This window comes from Myotis yumanensis, unplaced genomic scaffold (genome assembly GCF_028538775.1).
Source record: "Myotis yumanensis isolate MYYU_CA2020_CCGP unplaced genomic scaffold, mMyoYum1.0.hap1 SCAF_3, whole genome shotgun sequence".
In the NCBI taxonomy this organism is placed as follows: Eukaryota; Metazoa; Chordata; class Mammalia; order Chiroptera; family Vespertilionidae; genus Myotis; species Myotis yumanensis.
The window spans coordinates 23,573,294-23,590,665 of NW_027223754.1; the positions used below are offsets into that span (position 1 = coordinate 23,573,294).

At 44.5% G+C, this 17,372-nt stretch overlaps 1 protein-coding gene across 3 annotated transcripts in view; it reads left to right on the top strand.

The window, feature by feature from the left end:
• The window catches only part of PLEKHA2 (pleckstrin homology domain containing A2), a 72,348-nt gene extending 55,246 nt beyond the window's left edge, over positions 1 to 17,102 (top strand). For all 3 annotated transcript variants that reach the window (XM_070408438.1, XM_070408436.1, XM_070408437.1), the window contains exons 10-12: positions 3,708 to 3,771; positions 12,739 to 12,816; positions 13,233 to 17,102. In XM_070408438.1, the coding sequence (XP_070264539.1) occupies positions 3,708 to 3,771; positions 12,739 to 12,816; positions 13,233 to 13,595 (505 nt within the window). In that variant the 3' untranslated portion in view covers positions 13,596 to 17,102. The remainder of the gene's footprint in view (positions 1 to 3,707; positions 3,772 to 12,738; positions 12,817 to 13,232) is intronic.
• Positions 17,103 to 17,372: the final 270 nt, after the last annotated feature.

Sequence of the window (17,372 nt, forward strand, 5' to 3'; positions counted from 1 at the left end):
TACTGCCCTTCTGCGGCTCTGTTCACATCTTCCAAGACAAGGGCTCAGGCCTGAGGTCTCGTGGTGGGAGTCACCACATCCTAGCTGACGTGGGTGTAAGGCCACACTGGGCTGGCTTATCCTCTGCCCATAACTTCACTCTCACTCCTGAGAAGATGAGCCTGTGCAATAATTTTCTGATGGAGAAAAAGAAAGCGTGTAGGAACAAAGAAGAGAGTGGTGCTGAGATGCTTCTCAGAGGTAGTTAGATGCTCATCTCACAGGAGGATGGGCTCAGAGGGGCCTGTGCCCATCCTCACTCACTTTGCAGCACTTCTGGGCAGCTCACTCTTATGCCCGTGCCTCCTCCCTGAATTTTTTACGCCTTTTCTCTTCTCCCCCTACCCCCTCCCCCGCCTTTGACAAGTCCCTGGTACCCCTTCACACAGGGTGATATGGCAACTCTGTCACCACCACTGGGCAGGAGAGGAGGCATTTTTAATGTGTTCCTCTTTCTGCTAGGAAAGTGTCATGGTGCATAGGATGATTTGTGGACCTGGGGCCCCGGGGTGAGGGCTCTCCCATATGCAGCACCAAATACAGATGCTCCTGGAACTAAGCTTTAGAGACCCAAGGGCGTCTGGACATCTAGAAATCCTCATGTTGGCCCTGAATCTGCAGTCTTTAGGGACTGCATGGTGGCCGGTCCATCCCGTGAACGGGGCGAGCAGAGTCGGCATCACCAGGGAGGCTGTGAGCAGCAGGCAGCCTGCTCCGAGCGAAGGCGAGGCAGGGTCAGCGTGAACACTGCTGTGTGACCCAGGGAAGCAGGACTGAAGGCCGCGCTGTCCTGCACATGGAGCTGAGAGCACAGGTCAGGGAAGTCCCAGCGGCGATTTATCATTCGTGAAAGTAGCTGGAGACGGGAGTTCCAGAAGTGTGGCTCCAGAGGAGTGGGCGGAGGAAAGGTGGCATGACCGGAGCCTTGGAGATGTCCCTGACCCTGGAGGGCCTGTACAGACTGGACATGTGACCGAGTGAGCCTGTTGGGGAGCTCAGAGAACCCAGATAAAGCTCAGTCCGAAGAGTGCTTCGTACTTTGCTTAAATCTCTGACTGTCAGAGACAGACTGAACTTTGAGTAAAAGAATGAAGGGGTTGGAGATACTGTGGGAAGAAGTCCCCAAGCCTCTGCAGGTCCCAGGCCTGTGAGACTGCGTCCTCTCCCCCACCCAGTCAAGGGGCTTTCGGGCATCTGGGTCCTGAACCAACATTTGCTGAATTGCACGGAAAGGCAACAGGTAGCCCGAGAAGCAGAGTCCTCCCTCCCTGCTTTGCGTTTACCTCCTCGGTAGTTGATTCCACGATGCCATTCTGTTTGCAAGCGTAGTTTCAAAGGTTGAAGTGTTTTAGCGAGAGAGAGTGCAGAGCCATCTCTACTGAGACACTCAGCAAGCGATGCTAGTCACAGTGAAATGTGTTTCAGGTGCCCACTCTGTGATGCGCACGGTACCAGATGCCTCTGTAATTGATCTTTGTGGTGACCAGCCTGATCAAGGAGGTCTTCTCATCTCTATTGTGCAGTTAGGGTACAGAGGCTCAGCAAGTTTTAAAAGTATTCCTAAAATACCTTTTCCCAAAGTGGAGTCCGCATTTGGCCCCAGGTCCACCTCACCCCTGGCTCGCTTCCCCTTCCATGTGGGTCTTTAGTCTCACGCTCCTCTGCCCGGGGCCCATGTCTCTGGCCCAGCACCTGCCATTCTCTTTCAGGTCTTCATTCACGAAGCCAGCTCCGCCTCTGATCAGTCCTTTCCTGGAATTATTCTAACTCTCGGCATTCAGCACACAGTCTGGCACCAGATTATGTAGTTTTGCTTTTTTATGTTGTGGTTTTTTTTTTTTTATTGAGAGGGAATTAGGCCTTTCACTCCTTATATATCCCCCACTGTGACTGGATACACATATATTTAACATTGTAAATCATTTCACCTGGTTTGAGGTTTGTCACGGAGTGCGTATCAGCTACTTCTTGCCTTCTTTGTTGAAGTCAGGATCCCTCGTCCCAAACTGGCACCCAGTTTGAAGCATCTTAAAGTCGTCTACTCTCTCCTTCCTTTTCTCCTCTTTAGTGTCCAATCCCCTCAGCCCAGTGGAATGAGGCACAGAGCAGGAATTTAATGAAGCTGGTGGAAGAGGGTTCAGAAATGAGAGATTTGGTACCCTTAGGGGAGGCAAACAGTGGAGTAATTAAAGCATAGACCCTGGAGTCAGACCTGTGTTCAAATCCTGACTCTGCCATTTACTAATTCTGGTACCATGGGCAAGTCATGTGACCGCTCTGAGCCTGGGTTTCCTCTTGAACATTTGGTTCTTCATCAAGTTGTTCACAGAAAAAATGTCTTGGTTGTTGACCAAAACTTCAGTTTTCAACCTGACAACCCTTTCATGCTGACACCTCAGCATGATAAAAAGGTCTCTCAGGCAGCAAACAAAGGAGAGAATGCTTTTGTTGCTGGGGAAATCCACAATTAGCACAATTTTAAAACATAAAGAGGCCATCAAGAGTGCTAATGTTGCTAAGGGTGTGAAAGTGCTCACAAACCAACAATCACAGGCGATTGAATAGGTAGAAAACTGTTGTTGATTAGATAAATGAAAAGGAGTTAACCAGTGATAGCAATTCTGAGGCTGTGATGTATGAAAAATTCATTTCAGGCTAGTGGGGAGTGTGGTAAATTTAAGAAAAGAAGTGTTTATAAATTAAACGGTATATTAGACTTGTATATAAGAAAGATTAAAATAGAATTGTTTGAGGTCTGGAAGGGATTAATTCAATTTGCATTATTTCTAATGGAGAAAAAATGATTTGGTTTTCAAACAAATCGTTTCTCGAACAGCCTTCCGGAACAAATTAAGTTTGAGATATAAAGTTTCACTATATACACTACCAGCTGATAATTCACTTAATTTTGAAAGTGAAATGTATGTTAATAAACACTGACTTTATAATCATTCAAAGTGTGTATACATATTTGGGAGAGACCCTGTATATATCTATATCTATATATCTATATCTATATATTTATATATTAGTAGATAGATCTATTTATGTATCTATCTATATAAAATAAAATTTTAATCTACTTGACTCTAAAATAAAAGCACTCTAAATAGTGCTTTGCACAGAGCACATCGTACATCTTAGCCACTAAAGCAAATCAACCAACCCACAACTGTAGGTGGGGTAGGGTGTGGTAGATATTAGCAGTCGGTTTATCTAGTTAGACCTGGTGGTAGTGGTGATGTGCATGTGTGTGGTGGGGAGGTCCCATGGAGATGTTGAAACCTCCCGAGACCCTCTAAGGCAGGGGCCTTTTTTCTGCCAGGGGCCATTTGGATATTTGCAACATCATTCGAGTACCATACAGAATTATCAACTTAAAAAGTAGCTTGCTATGTTTGTTTAAACTTTTAATTAATTCACCCTTAATGCGTTGGCAGGCTCAGACCAAATGATTTCGTGGGTCTTATATGGCCCACGGGCCAGATGTTCCCCACCCCTGCTCTAAGGAGTGAAGCCAGGGGGAAGCCCTGTAATGTTTTTTGAGGCAGAGGCTGAGGGAGGAATGGCCTTTTTATGGTAGAGGGTACTGGTGCCTTGACTTAGGACAAACCAAGTCCTCGATGTGTGTGCCAGCCTGCCTGGTAACTTCCCTTTTCTCTGTCTAGGGATCTCTTAATGCGGGACAACCTGTTTGAAATCATCACAAGCTCCAGGACCTTCTATGTACAGGTAAAAAGCCGGCTCCACGAACACTTTTATGTTCCGTTTCTGGGAACGGTGTACGCAGACGCCTCACCGTTTCCTGTGCTTTCTCTTTTATTTTGCTTGAAGTTTCTAGTTGGTAAATTTAGCCCCTGAAAGTCAGTGTGAGTCCCATTTTATTCTAAACAGGATGTTTGCCAAAAGCTTCCCAACCATGAAATATAAGAGCAGGTTGAGCCACTGTACTGGGGAACGTGAGTGAGGATCAGCTGCTCCCAGCTGCTGGGAGCCAGCTAAGCAGAGAAAAGGAGAACCGGTCAGTGGTTTCACTTCTCCTTTGGAGGGTATTTATAAGCTCCGCCCGTGTGGTCATCCCTGTGTGCGGAAGGACAACAGCTCAGAGGCCCCTGTGCAGGCGCCAGGTGCACAGCCCAGCTGCACAGAGAAAGCCATTGTTTGGGCTCTGGCCGTTCAAGCTATCAGAGCTTCTCCCCTTCACCCACAGCTGGAGTTCTCCCAACTCCTAAAATTGTAGGCGCTGGGAAGGCAGATTTCCAAACAAGCCCTTAGCCCAGCCTGTGCTGTGACTCATACAGCATCGTGAAAATACATTTCTAGTGCTAAGACTGCCATGTCACGTGTCGGTTCAAATGGGGGGGGGGTGGGCTTTGGGGGGCTCAGCCAACGCTTTCAAGGCTTCCCCTGCCCTTTCCTCTGTGTTTCAAGTGTCACTCCCTTCCACAGGGGTCACCCCTCCCCCATGTGTTGGGTAGCAGCTCCAGTCGTCCCCTCTCTGAGCTGGCAGCCTTAGCTGTCTGTGGATTCCATCCTATATGATAAAAGGGTAATATACAAATTGACTGAACAGCAGAACGACCGGTCACTATGACGTGCACTGACCACCAGGGGGCAAACACTCAACTCAGGAGCTGCCCCCTGGTGTTCAGTGCACTCCCACAGGGGTAGCGCCACTCAGACAGAAGCCGGGCTCACGGCTGGCGAGTGCAGGGGTGGTGGCGGGAGCCTCTCCCGCCTCCACAGCAATGCTAAGGAGGTTCGACTGCTGGGGAGTGGGCCTAAGCTGTCAGTTGGACATCCCCCGAGGGCTCCTGGACTGCGAGAGAGTGCAGGCTGGGCTGAGGGACCCCCTCCACCGAGTGTATGAATTTTGTCACCGGGCCTCTAGTATATACATATATTTGATTTTAGAGAAGAAGCGAGAGGGAGAGAGAGATAGAAACATCAATGAGGTAGTTAGATGCCTCCAGCACACCCCCCACTGGGGATCGAGCCACAACCTGGGCATGTGCCCTTGACCAGAATCAAACCCGGGACCCTTGAGTCCACAGTCCGACGCTCTATCCACTGAGCCAAACCTGTCAGGGCCATTCATTCAGACAAGCACTTGTCATCCCAAGAGAGACGACACAGGGAAGCTGCGGAAAGTGGTGCTGGGGGTATTAGAGCTGGTTCCATTGCTGTTCAGGGACAAAGTTTTAAACTGTAGATGCAACAAAGGCATTTCCATGTCTGGCTTTTAACAGATATTTGTAGAATAGTCTTAAGAATGCCAGCCATTTTGCCTCATGCTAAGGACACTGTTTGGCATAGAATAGATTCTGAATCAGAGAGAGAGAGAGAGAGAGAGAGAGAGAGAGAGAGAGAGAGAGAGAGTCAAGTCCTCAAGCAATTAACACAGTGTGATGGGGTTGGGGAGGGTGTTCGATGGATGAACACAAGGGAGTTTTTAGGGCAGCGAAACTATTCTGTATGATACTGCTATAGATGCATGAAATAGAACTCTACAGCACAATTTAAAAAAGCATTTAGGAGGTCAGGTGATCCCAGTATGGAATTCAGAATATGCCAGAAGAAGCTAAATGTATCACTAGTGTGAACCTCCCTCACTGGTGGGGATAAGAGAATATAAACAAAACAAAAGTGTGCCAAGTGCTACCATTAGACTGAGTAGTGGTTGCCATGGGAACTCACAAAAAGGGCATCTCCCCCAGCTTCAGGGAGTCAGGGGAGGTTTCCTGAGGGAAGACATATCTAAATCTGAGTCTGCTGAGGAAAGAATGGCCCAGGCAGAGGGAACAACGTGTGTAAAAAACAACAACAAAAAACACCTGGAGATAAAAGGAGCACAGAGCATACAGGAGGCTGGAAGGCAGATGCACAGGCCCCTGACCTTGCAAGCTGTTAAATAATTTCTCTTTTATGCTAAGGGTGAGGCCCCTCGAGGTTGAACTAGGGGAGTGACCCAGTCAGATCTGCCTTCTAAAAATATTACTTGGGCAGGTGCTCTCACTTTCAGAGCCTTGTTTTCTCATCTGTAAAGTAGAGCTGATAGCCCTCCACCCTCGCCCCTAGAACAGCAGGCTGGCTGTGTAGAACAGTGTAGAGGACTGATGAGGAAAGGGGGAAGATAGGAGGCAGGCCAACTTGAAGGCTGTTGTAATGTAGGTGCGGGATAAAAGGAAGCCCGAACTTAGGGTGGATGGACAAGTGTGGGACATGTAAAGCTGTGAAAGGGTCTTTTCTAGGACTTGACTGTTGGTTGGGTGTGGGGTGGAGGGAGAAAGGAGCAGCAAGGGCAGCTGGTGGCAGCAATCACTGTGAAACGGGCAAGCCTGGCACAGGTGGTTTACCTTGTCTCTGGGACATCCAAGGCAACATGCTGTGAAGGCCCTTAGACAGACAATGCCAGACACATTGGTGCTACTAAATAAGTATTTGTCAAGTGAATCATTATGCCGGGTAAGAGTTAGGACAGAGCTTTGGGAAACACGAACCACCCCCCCCCCCCCCCCCCCCCCCGCCCCGGCCCACACACACACACCAGCAACAAAAGAAGTTCAAATGGTTTTCCATCATCTGCATGAGTGTGTGCATGTTTACCAGTGGCTTCTCATCCCTTCCGTCCCCCTTTGCTGTCTGCTCCCCCATTTCTGGGGCAAAAGAACGCTAACATCACCCTGAATAAATAAATGCGCGAATGGACACATCTGTTTATCACAACTAACTCAAAGAGGAATCTGAAATTAGAGAAGAGTAGAGATTTAAAAATCACTAAAGATATGTATTATTTTATTTTAAAATAGCAACTATTAAACTGATTTGTGTTAAGACAAGTAACATTTTATGAAAAGGAACTATATTTCTGAAACAAAAAAGGCAACAAGAGTAGCATTGTTTTTTGTTTTTGCAAATCTCATTAATGGCTGGCTTAATAGAAGACAGCAGGATTCTCATATCTGCCTCTGCATTCTATCTGGGGCCATATGTTGTTTTGATGGAAGAATATGAAGAAAATCTGGCCCTGCACAGATATGTATTTGGAAAGAAGGCAATATTTTAATAGCTTTTCCAGGTAATTGTGGGTATTCTTCTTTGATTCTACACCAAAACTTGGCAAATGGTAGTTAGTTTCTTCATGTTTAGATGCAATGTGGAATCAGAAGCCAATAATAATAAACTTTCATACTCTTACATTAAAATCCTTTGGTTAGTTTTTCGCTTTGAATGAATCCTTTTTACCGATGCATGATTTTGTAACTGTGTGCATAGGACATTTGGAAAATCATGGTCTTGCTGAGCTATGCAGATCTTCCAAATGTGGACACATTTTATTATATAACTAGTCTCCCGGTGCACGGATTCGTGCACATTGAAAGGAAATTAATTAGAAGAAATATTTTAATATCACTGTTCACATCTTGCTAATGAAAAGAAAATAAGATTCTACCTAGTCTCCTATCTATGTACTCCAGGACTTCTGTGAGGATCAAATGAGATGAGGCACGGGAAAACGCTTCACAAAAATTTGGTTAAACTGTAAAATGTTTGCACCTGGCTATAAAGCAAGTCAAGTTCCTGGGCTGAAGAAACTCCAAGGATGCTAGTCTGTAGGGAGAGGAAGCCAGGTGTTGCTACATGACGTCATTACCTGGTGCCCACAGCAACTGTTTCTGGGCTGGGCTATGGGCCGCATTTTGCGCGATGGGATCTTGGCAGCATTGGCTGAAATTTGATGGGGTGTCGCTCCGGGGTGGTGGTGGGGCCTGTGTCCCACTTGGGGGAAGCCAAGTGTTGGTTTGTCAGTGCCAGGTCTGTGGTGCCATTTATTTTTAAATGGCCAGTGCGCGTCATGGCAACTCCTGTGTTGAGCATCTGCCCCCTGGTGGTCAATGTGCATCATAGCTATCAGTCAGACGAATAAACACTTAGCCTTTTATTTATATAGATTTAAAAAAAATCACATTTGTTAATATCAGCATCAGCATCATCAACAAGTCTTTAAATATGGAAAGCTGTCGAGCTCATGGAGGTAGATATAAGTCTTCTGAAATTCTAATTTTTGCTTTGAAAGCTCAGAATTCATCATTTGCAAGAAAACACTTTCATGAACTTCCTGACATCACAGGCTCATTTCTTTCAGTTTTGATCAAGTTTGTCATATACCTAAATCTGAACAAGCTTGACAGCTAGTTTGTCTTTTGGTCATTTGTTCCAAATAAAAATCATGTCTCATGAAGAAAGGGAAAGAATATAGTGACTACTCATACAGTTTGGTTCTTATCTGCTTCCTAAGGTGTTATGCTCAGTAAACCTGCTTCAAAGAACCGTGTGTCCTCGGTATCTAGGTAGCTCGACCATAGAGCAGAGGAGGTCTATGCAGAGGAAATAAATCCCTTGGACAGGAGAGAGAGACTTGGGCAACAGAATGGGGCTGGATTCCAACCACTGAGATGTTGGTCATTTACCTTCTATGTCAGGTTTACCTTCTATGTCACATGTGTGATCTCTCACACTGTAGTATTTCTTTTGTGTTAATAAAAAGCTAGACCGTTTATTGGCCACTTCGCTCTCCTAGGCACAATGCTAAGCAATTTACAGGCCGCATATTACTTCATTCTCCACAGTGTCTGAGGTCATCTTCACTTTGAGATCATAAACCTGGTGAGTTACGGGACTGATTCGGAGGCACCAGAGGCTAGGATGAGACCTACTCATTTGTGTTGACAAGCAGCCTGGTGCAGAACCCAAGATGCAGAGGGTAGTCTGGCTCTGAATTGGGGAAGACCAGCTTGGGGGAACTGGGTGTCTTGGCAGATGGATCATGGTGACAAAGATCCAGAATCTGGCAGTAATCAAGTATCTAAGCTTGTGATGCTAGCAAACTGATTAGTAGGTAGATGGTTCTCACTTTTGAACAAGGGCTCAAAATGAGGTTTTAGCCTTTGGAATACAAGTCAAGCGAGGCTCCCCATTTCCCAGTCATAAAAAGTCAAGGGTATAAGGTAGCCAAGAGGATTAGTTATTTGAAATGACTAATGTAGTGCAGACTGGCTTTCATGACTTGGCATAAGCCCAGTTGTCAGCACTAGAGGCCTGTGTCAGGACAGAGGTTGTACGGAGAGGGCTCACACGTGGATTGCAGAGTGTTGGGCTGGAACTCTTTGGATACTTACGGTTTTAACGTAGACTGCAAGGTACATGACATCACTCAGAACTACGTAGTGTATATGAGTGACCTGGGTTGTCAGGTGGCAGGGGTGTCTAAAGATGGGCTGGCTCTTGGGCATAGGGTAGGAGTGATTAACTGTTGGGAAGAGAGGACAGAGATTGGGAATAGAATGAAGAAGGAGTTTCCTAAAAATTTTAGATAGCTGTAGTGGAAGTGCCAGAAGTTCATACTGGAGGCCTTTTATTGATGACCTCTAAAATCCCATGTTTCAAACAATTGCATCTGTTGTATTGCTGGGCTCATAGTAGGTATTCATGAAAAGCTCACTGGGCTGCAATAAATCGAAGACTGCAGTGGTCCATTTTAATGCCCTTTGTTCCCCCCATCTCAGAAACTGCCCTCAAGAACAGAAACCCTACTTTTTTTGGAACCAAGAACCAGAAACAAATGCACATGTTTAGGCACACCAGGAGAGGATGCGGGCATGAGTTTGGCACGTCTCCTCATGTTCTCCATTTTAAACACTTTTTAGTCTTGGTGATTCACATGGTGTGGGTGGACTTCAGAGCTGGTTTTTACCTCTAGTTCATAAAGCTACCTATGTGATACGGTTTTAAGGTATTTTAAATTCTTGATTAATGCTAAGCACAGGCTTTTCATAAAAGATAGATATACACATACACCATCATTTTTGCATACAACCTTTGAGGTGTCAGTGAATGTTTGTTGTCAGTGAATCCCATTCATAAAATGATTAATAGAGACTGTAATTGTGATGTCAAGAAAGTAATATTCTATTTCTTCTCATGTGGGATCAGTTACAGTATCTGCTTTTCTATTTGAATAATATTTTAAAATAACAGTTTATTAGTTAAACATTAAAGTAATGCTTCCTGATGTTTGTTATTATTAACATTAACATGGCGGGGTTAACTAGCTGGATTATCTGACAGAAAAAAAAAATGTCCTTAAACAGAACTAGAGAATTAGAGAAACATATAATTAGCAAACAATTTCCATCTCTATTAATTATTAAATGTTTTAAGAAAGAAATTGAATTATTTTGCCTAACATATTAGCAAAGATTTTTAAAAATTATAATATGTAGTTCTTGCAAGGGTACATGTAGAAAAATAATATATTGTTGGCAAATGAAATTTTCTTGTAGTTGACTAGAAACATTTCTGGCCAAATGTAAGAGCCTGAAAGGAATGCATACTGTTTATCTAGTGATTTCTCTGGGAGTTGAAGAATCTTACATATGAAAAAGCTTTATGCATAAAGGTGTGACTAACAGCATTATTTATATTAGAGGAGAGTTGGAAATGATCTGAAGGCATTTTAGAGGATTTTGATTCTTGGTCTTGAATCCCCAGATGTTAAGTCAGGTGATTCCTAGGTTTCTGTGATTCAGTGACTCCTTGCTAAGTGGAGGCTGGTGTGAAGAGGCCTAGGCTAGTTGTATGAGAGTTTGTTGGTGAGGTCTCAAAAGGCAATCAAATAGGTGGCCTGTGGCGTGTGGGGTAACAGTTGACATTGGGGGAATTTCCTAGGATGATGGAAGGAGTAGAAGGAATTTAACAGTCCTGGACACGGATTATTGGAGTATCAGCATGGGGCTCTTGCAATTTGCTTAATGAGATTCCCAGATCCCTATGTGATGTCAGAGGCCTTTGTCTCTCCCTCAGCTCCCATCTCTGTCTTCCCCTCTGTCTTCTAACATTCACCACCACCACCCCCCATCAGATCACCTCTGCTTCCCTCAAAGGAAAATCTCTAAGAAATGCTTTTCTACTATTGGACAATTTACCTCCATCTAATTGCAATGCGAAATAACCCTTCTTCCCTCCCAAATATGGTACCTTATTTGATCCTGATAATTTGATCCTTTAGGTAGGAATTGTCTGCAGAATGAGGGGTGGGGGAAGTCTCGGAGACGGTGGTGAACATATTTATAATGTTGGAATTTAAGGCTTCATGTGTAATAGTAATAATAAAATAACGAATGCTTATAATGCCCTTTGTGCATTAGACACTGTTCAAACTGCTTTACTTGCAAGAGCTTATTTAAGTCTCCCAATAGTTCTACTTGTGGACAGGCTAGCTCTGATATTAGTAAAACACCTTCCAGAAGAATCTTGAAGATCTTGCCCTGACTATTTTTTTGGACTAGGGATGGATTTGTCTGTTTCTTGGGGAACCACCAGCTTGTCAAATAACTGGGAAAAGTCCAGAGAGAGAGGATGCAGGTAAAGCTGCAGCTCTAGCACGTGAGAGAGCTGTTCCCCTTGGGCCCTTGTTGCTACATACTTTTGACCCGGTGTTCAGGGTGTGACACCATTTCCCTTGCAAGTTGCTCCTGTACACGTCTAACCAAGGAAGCTTGGTTTGGGGTGACAGAAAGGGGTAGGGATGAAGTTTGAGGGTTTTAAAAAACCTCATTATGTATTATTTTGATATAATGCAAAGAGAAAGAATCATTTTGGGGATGGGGAAAGTGAGGGTAGTATCTGGACAGTTTTGCAGTCTGGGGTGTGGTGTTTGCATATACAGATGCACACTTGTGGGTTTTTTCCCCACACTTGTGATTTGGGATGGAACCATTTGGGGAAGGCACAGGGGGACAGAGAGAGGTTAACAACTATAAATTTCTGGAGGTCAAGGCTTCAGTCTCGGTCCCATCTTGCGCCAGCACCTGATGCCATGTGTAATACTGAATAAGGCCTCAGTAAACTTTTGCTGGGTTCGCTAGAATTCAGCTTCTATAAAGCTGGAAAACACAGAACTCGGAGGACTCCACTTGCAGTGGCTTTGCCTCTAGATTTTCTTCCTTTCTTCAGAGTCGCTGCTGCCCCCTTCTGGGCTTAGTAGGTATCTCTGGGGGAAATACTTTTTTTTTTCTTTTCTACTGTTTAGCAGTGTCCTACATGTTTTTAAGTTTAGCACTCCAAGTCTAGCAACTCTGAGGCCTGGATGGGGAGTGCGAGCAGACTCAGGTAGTTTGTGTTTTGAGCGAAGCCCTGCTTGGCGATGATACACATCTGGGAGGCGTTGCAGAGGATTTGGCTTGAATGGGACCGGAGTTGCAAATACGCTTATTCTGTGCAGATATCTGTAATGGAAAGATGACTGCACTGAGAGGCAGGAGAACTGGAATGTAGACCGGCCATAGACCCCGAGCTCTGACTTCGTGGGCCTCATGTTCGTTTTCTATAAAGCTGGACCAGGCCGATTGTGTTCCAGAAGGGGGTCTGGGACTTCAACAGGGGAGGGGCCTCTAAGCTCTCCCCGCCCTCATGACCTCTGCCCCGCTGCTGAGCTGCTCCACTTGGAGCTGGTTTATTTATGAAGTGTCAAATCCGAAAAAATGTCCTCAAAAGTCTGAAGCCACTGGACGAGATGATCTCTGAGGTTCTTCCAGCTCTAATGGTGTGATTTTTATGAACTTAGCTCTGAGTCAGAGCCTTGAGCGCTGAAATCATGGTGCCCAGGATGCCTGTGTAAATGCTGTGGGTGTTTTGCAGGCGGACAGCCCAGAAGACATGCACAGCTGGATTAAAGAGATCAGGGCAGCTGTCCAGGCCCTCAAGTGCCACCCCAGAGTAAGTCACTTCCTTTCTGTCGCATAGTCACTGTCAACCGGGAGATGCGTGTCCTTGAGTGGGCAGGTTTTATTTGGGGCTGTAGGCAGACAGCCTGGTCCCAGCTGAAGCCCCAGTCTGCCTTGTTTGTTTTTCTCTGTCGACTGACTTGGGTACACATATTTGTTTTTTAGTTTTGGTTCCTGGAGGAGGTGAGGTAGGGTCGGATAGGTGTGTCCTACACAGCTCCCTGTCAGGCAGACGCTGACAAGTCTGGCGTGGGTCCCTGTGGACTTATTTGGTTTCTGTAGACAAATGTCTCTGGACTATGAGACGGTGATTGTGGGTGGGTACTCAGCCTGGGGCTTTGGGATAAACATTGTCAGGAAAGCCCTCACTTTCCTTTGTTGTTTTTTTCTTCCCTTTTATTTTTGTAGGAAATGTCCTTTTCTCGATCCATTTCTTTGACTCGCTCTGGAAGCTCCAGCCTGTCGGGTGGGCCCAACTCTGTCTTCTGCAGAGGACGGCCACCTGTGGAGGAGAAGAAAGCCCTCTGCAAAGCCCCCTCCGTGGCCTCCTCCTGGCAACCCTGGACACCTGTCCCCCAGGCCGGGGAAAAGCTACATCCACCTGAAGAGACTCTTGAGGACTCTTTGTTCACGTCTCGACTTGGGGAGAGCAATACTTCCGGGGCATTGCCCAGCTCCCGGATAAGGCACCGATCGGAGCCCCAGCACCCCAAGGAGAAGCCATTTATGTTCAACCTTGATGATGAGAACATACGGACTTCTGATGTGTGATGAGGCATAGCGCCCAGGGAGGGAGGGGCGGGGAGGACTCAAGCAAAGGAGGCCATGATTCTGTTTTTCTATCTGTTGGAGGATAGTCAGAGGCCTTTATGCCGCTCATATTCGTTTGGATGCTCTATGGGAGGGGCCCGTCCAGCTGGCTTTTTAAAAAGAAAATATCCATGTGGTGTGTTTAATTTGGGAAAATCACTAGGTTATGCTCAATGGAGATCAGGTTGCCTCTTGTTCGACTATTGAAAGGTCATCCTGATGAGAGAAGGTTGGAAGTCCAATTTCGTCCCTAACCAAGTTTTATTTCCTTGTCCTAGTTTTAGTTCCTTCCCTTTGTTTTCAGGACAGACACGGACTCTTAGTCCAGTCATCTGGCTTTATCCTATTCCTCTGTATTGGCTGAAGTTTGACTGTGAAGTAGAAGGGTGGAAAGTAACGCACCTAAACAGAGAGAGCAGAGGTGGAGACCCAGGCTCCGCTTCACTGGGATCCATTCTAAGGGGAGGTGTTAAAATCTGGGGGCTAATCCATCAGGGCAGATCCCCATAGAGAACGAAATAGGGACCTCTTGTAAGGAACGGGGAATGATTCATTCAATACATCAGTCACTTTTGGGAACGACTCTGTTCTCATATAGATGTTCTTTGACCCCAAATACTGTTGGTGTGAGTGACAGACCTGCCCACCTGGTTTCCGGGTCCAGCCCTGAGGATGAGTTTATCAGTGTTAAATGTTATGACTGTTGAGAACAGAACAGACATTTCCCTTGATACGGTGTTAGTTGGAATGTGTGGAAAGTTGACACTTGTATGATAATTCACTGTGTGATAGATCAGATCTCTATTTTAGAGTCTTAGATTTGCTGTGAAGCAGATGCTGGGAAGAGATGGATTAGTGTTCATCCAGCTAAGTTTTCTTGATCCATGTTTTCCAAACAGAAGGAAAGGTCTGTTTTAGCATAGACATTATCTTGAATCCTGCCTCACAGCTCATTTTTCATGGTCCAACAGTAGTCTAAGTGTAAGTGCTGTGATATTGTGTGCCCTGGCATATTTGCTTTCTTTTTATTGTTTGTGTTGTCCTTTGAAAGAAGCCTTATGTTCTTGCATGATCCGACCTTGTAATCTGATGAGGTGTTCTGTGTACTTAAGAGCAGAGAGATAGAAAGATAATCTTGATAGATATTTATACTTTTAATAAAATAGAAACTGCATAGAAACACTGATTTAGAGGCTATGCATTGCTGACTAGAGATGTCCCAGGTAGAAAAGCATAGATTGCATTTCCCACCCAAATTTCAGGGTGTACCTTCTTCAATTTGGCAAAAAAACAAAAAACAAAACAAAAAACTATTTCTGAGGCCCCTGGAAGGATTTGTCTATCCAACTTATGTGGTGAACTGCTCAGGGTTCCCTAAAGGGAAAGGTAACTCATTTCTGTCTATAACTGTTATCAGCTAGGTCAGTTAATTATATCTTTAAATTATAAAATTAATGAATTGTGGAAGAGACTAAGAGAAGTATTTTTACCTTAGTAAATCCCTTTCCCTGCTATGTCCACATCTAATGCAGAGGTGAAAAGATGTGATCAGAAAATCCTTAGGAACTTGAGGGAAATCTTATGTTTCTTTCAGGAGCCGTTCTTTCCTTGAAGTCCATGTCATGTTGAGAGCTATTCTTGACTGCACTGTGTTGGAGCTATACTTCACTTAAATTGCTTGGCATAGTGGTCCTGGTATAAAAAGAAAATCTACTACTGGGTCAGTGTCTCTCTCTCTCTCTCTCTCTCTCTCTCTCTCTCTCTCTCTCTCTCCAGGCTCTTATACACTTTTGTCCTTAGAAACCCTTGGTTTGGGAATTATTTATTTGTGAGTGGTGGAAGTTACAACATCCTTCAAGTAGCCTACTTCCAAAAGTCATTCCAAATTCTTAAAGCTCTTTGTCTCTGGTTTCATTTTCCAGTTTTCCTCAAGAAAATTATTTGGCTAATAAGTGCACAATAAGTCATACTGAATGAATGAAAATCATTTAGAGACTTTTGAGGTCTCTTTAAACATTCCCTAACTCATGGAAAGGTGCCACCTTTTGGTGTGTAAATTGTAAAAATCTATCCATTTCTCTCTTTAAAATTAAACTCTGCTAGAATACTACTGCTACATTAATTGGCCATTATAATAAGCTGATATGTTTCTTATTCATTAGTCTTTTTGGAGAATGTGTTAAATTGAACATGCTTATAAATCCAAATTGTATTATCATGATGGGGGAAAACAGGGACTCTAGTTGGCAATTTCTTAGAAATTCCATGTCAGAACATGTTAATGTAGTTCCAACACCAGGTAAATATAATTATCTTCAGTGAAGCCTGAAAGCATTCTCATTCTCAAACCTTATTTCAGAATTCCATTTGTGTCCATATTTCTTACCTTCTGGCCAATTTCACAGCACAGCCTTTTAATGTCACTACACATGTGAGCCAAAGGTGGCATATGTACGACAAAAGCATTTAGTTTTAAATGTATAAAATGGAAGCAAAGCAAAAAATAGGGTGGGGATGCACTATAGGTTAGTAGTTAAATGCATAGGCTCTGGAATAAAACTGAGTTTTAAAAAATAAAATAAAAGGAACTAAAAAAGGTACTGCATTTTCTTCGTGGAATAAAAACCTTCTCTGAGTTGTGCTGTTTTTATAAGACATTTGGTGGCGTCTTGACTCACTCTATATGTAAAGTACTTCAGGTGGTCTTCCCTAGAGCTGAACTATTCACCATCCACTGCATTTGAAAGCTTATGGATTTGCTCTCTTAAGTCAGTTGATGGTAAACAGAATTGGGCTTTTTGCATACTGTGAGACAACATAAACATTAAGTAGAGTGACCTCCGGTCAAAATGTTGGAATTACACATCTGTTTCTGGGTAGGACGCTGGAAGATTCCCATGAGAAAGTAGATTTAAGGTCCAGTTTTGTAGTTCACTTACAAGTTGCTTTTTCCCCCCACTTTTTTTGAGTATAACTGCTCTGACATAGGCTAAAAGGACCCAGTAAATAAATAGCAGGCTCAATACTGGAGCAGTGGGATTTGATGTCTATTTGCACTGAGAACTAAATAAACAAGCATATGGAGGTAACAATATTTTGGTAATGGAGTTTCCCAAATCAGCTTCATTGATAAACTTTGAACATGTCAGAAATGGTTACGTTTATTAAATCATTTCTACCCATTCCCTTTCTCTCTGCGTGTTGCCTGCAGCAGTCAATTACCATCACTCATCTAGGTAGGGTTTGAACTGTTTGATTCCTTTCCCCACAGCTTAGGAAGGTGTGGCATGATTCTGTGTTTTGAACCAGTATGTTTCAGCTGTGAAATGCACTCGCTGTAACTACTGAGCTGAGTGCATGGAAACGGTTGTGCTTCTCATGTTATGTGCTCTCTGAATTGGTATGTAGCAAAAAGTTAATTTTCTAAAACTGTTTTGTGGCTTGTTTTGTAATAAAAACATGAGGATACTGAAATGTGGTGTGTTTTCCTAATGCCCACCGTGGGTGGGTGCTGGCTCTTGTCATCCTGCCCTTATTGGTTTTATGGATTTCACAATGCAGGTCCCTGCTCAGGGTCGGGCTAGTGCGCGCCTCTCACCGCTGCCTGGGGGGTGGATGTGGCCCTCCGGGAGGGCCGAGTGGTGGGAAGATGTATGGGTGTGTATGTGGAGAGGTCTGCCAGGCTCTGCCCCTTAAGTCTGGCCCTGGTGGAGGCGGCACCCTGGCCGGGAGTGTGTT